Source organism: Agrilus planipennis, unplaced genomic scaffold (assembly GCF_000699045.2).
Source record: "Agrilus planipennis isolate EAB-ADULT unplaced genomic scaffold, Apla_2.0 scaffold7, whole genome shotgun sequence".
NCBI classification, from domain to species: Eukaryota; Metazoa; Arthropoda; class Insecta; order Coleoptera; family Buprestidae; genus Agrilus; species Agrilus planipennis.
This window is the reverse complement of record NW_020439340.1, coordinates 1,100,264-1,107,717: the sequence shown is the minus strand read 5'-3', so window position 1 is coordinate 1,107,717 and position 7,454 is coordinate 1,100,264. Positions and strand designations below refer to the sequence as shown.

General features: G+C 30.0%; 2 protein-coding genes across 4 annotated transcripts in view; one reads left to right on the top strand and one right to left on the bottom strand.

Moving 5' to 3' along the window:
• Positions 1–6,894, bottom strand: part of LOC108734166 (putative fatty acyl-CoA reductase CG5065) — a 27,513-nt gene extending 20,619 nt beyond the window's left edge. The window contains exon 1 of the mRNA XM_025978649.1: positions 6,700–6,894. Coding sequence (XP_025834434.1) covers positions 6,700–6,891 — 192 coding nt within the window. The 5' untranslated portion in view covers positions 6,892–6,894. The remainder of the gene's footprint in view (positions 1–6,699) is intronic.
• On the top strand, positions 421–3,207 carry LOC108734256 (CTD nuclear envelope phosphatase 1 homolog). 3 transcript variants are annotated; one of them, XM_018465736.1, is made up of 6 exons: positions 421–677; positions 1,004–1,070; positions 1,176–1,366; positions 1,417–1,645; positions 1,704–1,855; positions 2,104–3,207. In XM_018465736.1, the coding sequence occupies exons 1-5, from the start codon at positions 579–581 to the stop codon at positions 1,847–1,849; spliced, it is 732 nt and encodes a 243-aa protein (XP_018321238.1). In that variant the 5' UTR covers positions 421–578; the 3' UTR covers positions 1,850–1,855; positions 2,104–3,207. The 3 variants fall into 3 exon arrangements, with proteins under 3 accessions (XP_018321238.1, XP_018321237.1, XP_018321236.1); XM_018465735.1 differs by lacking the exon at positions 2,104–3,207 and adding an exon at positions 1,890–2,089 and having other exon boundaries at positions 1,704–1,845; XM_018465734.1 differs by lacking the exon at positions 2,104–3,207 and adding an exon at positions 1,904–2,088 and having other exon boundaries at positions 1,704–1,845.
• Positions 6,895–7,454: the final 560 nt, after the last annotated feature.

The window sequence follows — 7,454 nt, the reverse complement described above, 5'->3', positions numbered from 1 at the left end:
TAATCTTTTAAAATATCATGAATATAAAATGTTATAAAGATATATTTCTAAAGATATTTTACAACTGAATAATATATCTCTAGTGTACACGAGTTGAAAAATAGTATATTTATTTACTTTTTATTGTTTTTAAATTTACCAAATTAGTATATATACAGAGTGATACTTTAAAAAGTACCTGTGGGAATTTAAAATGAAAATTCCTACAATAACCATTACTTTACTTCACATTTGCTATTTTGTCTTTAACATTCATAAAGGACTATCGACTTTGTTTAAAACAAACTTTTCAATTAAATAAAATATTTGTTTTTTAAAGAAAGTCTTGCAACCCCAAATATTTGTAAGTAATGTGGGTTGCGGGTCATAGTTTATGTTTATAATATTGAAAAAAAGATGCACATGCGTAAGGTTATAATAATGGATATGTCAGTTTTGCGATATGGGTCGATCTGTAGTATGGCGGCTATTTGGTTTGTACAACTTTATTGATAAAATGTGATTATACTGTGAAAAAATACCGGGAAATTTGTATTGATGACTAAGTAAATTACTTCTGACATCTAAAAACTTTTCAAATGTGGAAACGCGTGCAAATGGGACTCAGAGCATTTTTGCTTCTGGCGTCCAAGATTTGGAATTGTTTGTGCTTTATAGTAAAGAAACAGACAAGAGCGGTAAGTATTTTTGCAAAGCATTTCTTATTAAATTCTATTGCTGAAATCTAAATTTAAACTTCTAATAAATTTTCATTTATAAAAAAATTCAGCTGACGTATTTAACAGTGATAAGATCAGTAGTTGTGGTTAACCACATAAGTTTTACAAACAAATCATCAATAATCCAAGTTTGTGGGAATATGTAAAATATAATTTGGTAAATGTGTGTCTTGTCACCATTAAAGTTTGCAATAAATTTATTTGGCAGTTCTAGCAATTGGCATTTTGTCAAATTTTATATACTTATAACGGCTGAATTGTATGTAATTTCTAAAATGTTTTAGATCATTCAGCATCAGTCAGTTAAATATGATTTGTTTCCATTATCTCCACTATCAAGGCATCGTCTAAGTGAGTAACAATTGTATCCTATTTTCGATAGTTTAATAACATATTAGAAGTGTTTCTATGATTAAAAAGTGTTACCCATATATTTACAATTCTTGTTTGTTGAAGGTATAGTAAAAAGAAAAACATTAGTATTAGATTTGGATGAAACATTAATTCATTCACATCATGATGGTGTAGTTAGACAGACTGTGAGACCAGGGACACCACCCGATTTTGTTTTAAAAGTTGTTATTGATAGACACCCAGTGAGATTTTTTGTCCATAAAAGGCCTCATGTGGATTTCTTTTTGGACATTGTATGTATTTAATACTAATTTTTCTTTAATTTATTTAATTAACATTTAAGGTGTCTCAGTGGTATGATTTAGTGATCTTCACAGCAAGTATGGAAATATATGGAGCTGCAGTGGCAGACAGATTAGATGCAGGAAGAGGAATATTACAAAGAAGATTTTATAGACAGCATTGCACACCTGACATGGGGTGCTACACAAAAGACCTCAGTGCAATCTGTAGCGATCTCTCTAGCATATTTATTTTGGACAATAGTCCAGGTGCATACAGAGCATATCCAGGTATAATTCCTTATTTGTTTTAACACATAATTTTACAATAAGCGCAAGTTTCTTCTAGATAATGCAATACCTATAAAGTCGTGGATTTCTGACCCAACAGACGTAGCTCTGCTCAATCTTCTGCCAGTATTAGATGCACTGAGGTTTACAGCAGACGTGCGGTCTGTTCTGTCTCGTAATTTACATCTACATCGCCTTTGGTAATAATAGGTAAGGTGGCAGGTGCCATTTTATTTTTTAAAAGTATTTGATTTGCAGCAATACAACTTTAGAAAGCAACCACGACACCTGAATCCTATTTCCTTCATTTATCCTAAGATCCTGAACTTACATTCATATATTGGATGCATATTTTTAAATATTATTCTTATTTTTAACTGTATCCCAAATAAATGCTCTTAATTTTATAATTCATCTTAACTCATTCAAGAAAACTTATGCATAATTGATTTTTTCAGGACATCAAGTACCTAATTACAATTAATTTTATAGATCGTAACTTTTTCACCAGTACCAGCAGAATAGTGTAGAATAATATGAAAATTCCACATTCTACAATACTTAGCTGAATTTGTAGTGGTTATTTTTTGAGTTTCTTTTTCAGAGTCGAATGTATTTTAAAAATACATTCTGAGTCTTACAAGTTTGACTGTTGTTCTCCTTGTTCGACATTTTATGTTTGTTATTCGTGTTTTTGAGTAAGTTTTAATTATAATTCGTTGTTAGTCTACTATTTAGGCTTCGGAGCCGGTTGTGATTTTTGACAATAAGGTATTTTTAATTAAGTATTTATTGTTCTTTTCTTGTTATAAAAAGCAAATCTGCCTCAATATTCTTTTCTTAATTTATTAAAAAAAAGAAAAAAAAATAAGCTAGTGCCTTTAACTATTTAATAAAATGAATTGTATGAGGTCTAGTCAATGCAAAATCTTAATTTTTAACTTAAATTGTTTTCGTGTATCTGTTGATTTTTGAATTGTATGCATTTCTTTGTATTTTAGTAGTGTTTTTGTATGATATAGGGATTTGAATGTAGATAACAAAGTACCTTATTGTCTCGTCTTAATTTTTTCAAAATCTACTAACATCTTACAACTTGTTTTACATCGGCATCGTCAGAAAAAAGCATTGTATTCACGTTTGACCTTTTCTAGTGTAAAATCGGTCTATTTTGCCAAAGAACGTTCGTTGTTTTTTTTATGATTCTTATTGTGTTTTGAATTAATAAACAAAAATTTGTTTGATGATATATTTTCTGTATCAGAAAATATGTCCCGATGTGTGTGCCAGAGCATCTAATAATAAATAACCAGTTTTCTGATGGTGCTAACTAAAATTATTTTTCATCTGCAAGTGAACTTAGATTTTGAGGACGTTGCACTTGTTATCAAGGCAATTTTATGAGCACCGTGTATATATGTTATTAGATAAGCTCTGGTCTGCACGATTAATGAATTGTAAATACGTTAGCAAGTACAAGAATAAAAAAAGAATAGTTAAGAATTAAGTAATGCAAACCACTTGTGTACATAAATAGAAAATAATAAACGTTTTTGAAATAAGTNTGAATGTAGAAGTATTCGCGATTTCGAGATGTATGCATTCCATGTAACTACGTACCTGATCAAATATATGGAGTATTGTGACAAAAATTGATATAGAAAAAAGTAAAATAAAAAATTATGATGTTCATTTCGTAGTTTGACTCAGCTCATCTCTAACAGCATAGTTTTTTTTAGAAGTCATTTTTTGAAAACTGCTAAGGGGCTCCTCGACTGCAGGGGCCCCGGTGCGCCGCACCGCTTGAACCGGTCTCGCTACGGCCCTGAGGTAGACTTAGATTAGATTACTGTTCTCAAACAGTTAAGGATGTGGGTTGTTTTGGGGAAATGCGAAGATTAGCTCAGGATAGGAACGAGTGGAGGTGTGTCCAACCAGTTTTAGGACTGACGACCTTCTGATAATGACAAATAGATATTTTGTATTTTTAAATAAAATTATTTCAAATAAATCGCATCTCTTCTAAAGAGAATATCGATCGTCGTTCGTTGTAGATTCATAGTATAAATGTATTTCCATTATTTTTTTTTTATCTCAATCGGTATAAAATCTATGCGGCAGTGCTTTCTAATGAGCCAAGTTAACATTAGCGAATAATTTGAAGAAGGAGAGCTTTGTACATACATACATACTTAGGTACATGGAAAAGGTACGTGTTACATAGGCGATTTTCTAAATAATGCACCACACAATATTAGATGCACTGTTAGCCGTTTTCTCTATTATTATTACGTACCTTTATGTGCACAGTAACGATTGTAATTATTTAGTGAGCGTGACACGTCTATTTCTCACTAAAACTTCAAACCAATTAGGAACATTAAATCGCGATAACGAGTCTTAAGGAAATTGCATTGCATAAAGTATGTCCCTTGTAAGAAAAACTATTTTACACGTCCTTATTCGTTATTAATTACACTGTAACAATTACCTTAAAAAAATACTTACGGTTAAATAGATAAATTCCTAATTATCTTGCATCGCTTCTACTTACCCCTATCACATAATTGTTTTAGTTAATGTTTAATAATGTTTAAAAAGCCTTAAGTAAACGATTTAAATGATTAATTACCTGGTTAATTAATTGATTTGACTTTTAACTTGTATCTACCTATTAACTCTGTTGCAATGTTAGCCATTTTGACTAATTTTCCAAGCCAATTATGGGAAACTTTCTATACATATACTAGCCAAGTTTATCTCTTTTAACAGCATTTTTTAAGAGAAAATATTTCATTTACTTAATGCGAATTATATTTAAACTATTTAAAACACATCTTATAGTGAAATATCTGTTACTTCCTTAATCGGTTTTTCAATTAGCTTTAGTAGGTTCAGATAAATTCTGAATTTATTTAATGGACAGATTGCAAAAGTGGTCATTATTAATTTTCGATAGATGCTAATTTTGTTACCTTTTAATCAAAAAAAGTCAATACGAATTTACGAAATAATTTGCATGGACCTTTGATTGAAAACTATTAATTTTAATTAAAGGCCTATAACTTTTGCGCTTTATACATACATTACAAATTACACACATATATCATTATTTGTAAATTTTGTAAGCTACTTTTTCTCCTTATTTTCCTAAATCTATAATTTCAACATTAAACTGTTTTAGGATGAAAGAATTTTTAAAAAACAATCAAAGTAATTGGAACAATAACAATTACCAGGAATTGCAATTTAAATAATAAAATATCTTTTTCTTAAGTTTGTCAGACGTATTCGGTAAGATTACGAAAATTATCTTGTAAGATTATAAAACAGTCCTTTAACGAATTGTCCTGAAATCAAATACAAATTTTGTAATTTAAACCCCTTTTGTGTTACCTACAGTTATTTAGAAGGGCAGGTGAAAAAGGAAAATTGAAACAGGACTCTTTGTTAGATACAATTTCCTGATTGTTACTTTCTATTTTCAGTCGAAATGAATATTATATGTAGTGAGCCTGTAGGCTGTACAAGTAGTTACAAGTTTGTTCGTTTTTTTTTGTTTATTATTTATTGTATACGTAGGCAGTCATTTTAACGCCTTAACGGAACAAACGTATGCCTAATAATGTACAACTTGCCTCAGGAATTATATAGAAAAATCCTTTAGTACTTAAGACTACACAGACGTTCACAAACCTTCCTTCTTACATACCTGTTTCATTTTACAATTTAATTTCCTATGTTACCTTTGACTTCCATCGAACATTTATAATAGAAATCTGCTAAATTAGGCAATTACTTATTTTATTTTATTTTATTTATAAAGCAAATGGCAGGGAAAGCAAAATAATCATTAAACGATAATTGTGCATGAGTCTTAAACTTTTCAAAGTTCACATCGGCTTTAAATAATGATTAAATGTTATTGTCTAAAGATAACTAAACGTGTAGATGTTATATAGTATTTTAAATATTTTTACTTAAATATTGCACGTTACAGATTTATTTATTATTCTTAATAAGTATACCGACTGTTGTAAGCAATTTATTTTCATAAAAAGTATCAAAAAGAAACATTTCCCTTACGTCCTTATTTGCGTAAATTGTTGTTACAACAGTTGTTATTACTTCAGGATCTCGAGACTACATAGCAGTACGCCGTTAACTGGTATAATGAAGATAATCGGTCCCAGAAATGCTCCTTGCGGTGCACCTAATATTACAATTTAAATTCAACGCTGTGGCATCGATTTTTTAATAATCTTGGCAAGTTCCTTTCAATTTTTTTGCGTGCCTACATATTTAGCAACGCAAGAACATTACACGCATTTTTACAGGTCAGTTACCTTCACCTACTACAGCCGATTGAGTGAGATATAGTACGCTCATTAGTTTCAGTAATTAACTAAAAATGTTTCGTTATGAACGCTTCAGTTCCAGTTTGAATGAACTTCGTGCAAAACTTCTGAAGAAGCCGCAGTGCGTGCGAAACATAAGTCAAATTAAATATAATTTTATGGAAATATGTAGGTACCTATACCAAATCGGCGTTTTCTGTTTTATTAATATTAATAATTAATAATATCAAGGTGTAGCCTTTGCTATCGGCCATAAATCATGAAATTAATTCCTATTGGTTAACTCATAGTGTCCATTAAACAATTTCCAATATCTATCTATCTACATCCTGTTATTACGCATTTGCACCAAGTAATTATTAAAACCAATTGCCCGTATAATCTAACAACGCCTTTTCCGTTCAAAATATATACATAAATCATATACAATTTACATTGTATCAATTTATGGTGAAATATTGGCGTAGATAATGAAGCAAAAATCTGTTAATTATTTTCATCCGGTAAAAATTGTCTTAAGTCACATTGTGCGAATCGGTACAGTACGCCACAATATATTGTTCTTTATATGCATAAAGAAAAAAGCTCAAAAAAAGCATTTTCCAATTAGAATTGTGAAAACGTTTTCCTTTCTTTATTATCTACGATTCCAAGAACATTTTTGTTTTGGTGTTTTTCCTGTGAATATGCACTTACCGGTAACTTTGTTATGAGTTCTAATCTTTCTTCTGGGGTTAATCCTTTCTTGGGTCTTATTAAAACGTACACATTCTTAATTCCAACAACAGCCCGGACTAACTTTTCCAGAAGGATTTTCCCCATAAATCCTGTACCTCCGGTAACGAAAACAGATCGTCCTGTATACCATTGCTGCATTGGGGTCGACATTCTGTTATAGAACGAGTCATTCTTTTTATTTTATTTTTGTCGTTTACACTATTATTTATAATCATTTCTAGTCATCGTGTTGTATTATGAAAAGCTTTCTAAGATATAAACTTCAAAGTTATATTGAATAAATAATTTATTAAATAATTGCCTACTTATTTTAATATTTATGCATTTAATAACTTTAGAGTCAAAGATGGTATCAATAACTCCAGTTGATGATGGTATTATACACAAATTAATATACATGCGTTTAACTATTCATTATTAAGAATATTAATAATTATTATCTTGATGAAACGCTTGGTTACCGAACCGTCCAATTGATAGCAAGCTTTAAGTGATTTGGCTTATTAAAAACAAGTTTACGAATATCAGCGATCATTTTAATTTTGTAAAAATACTTTTAGACGTAAAACGCTTTAATTAAGAATCTACGCGAATGGTACTTGTTACTTTAAATAACTGCAACCGATCAAGTAAAAGAAATCCAGAGAAGTGAAAGTAATGATACACACACTTCTACATATCTAAAATGTCTAATCTAGTTTGCAACAGCTGCT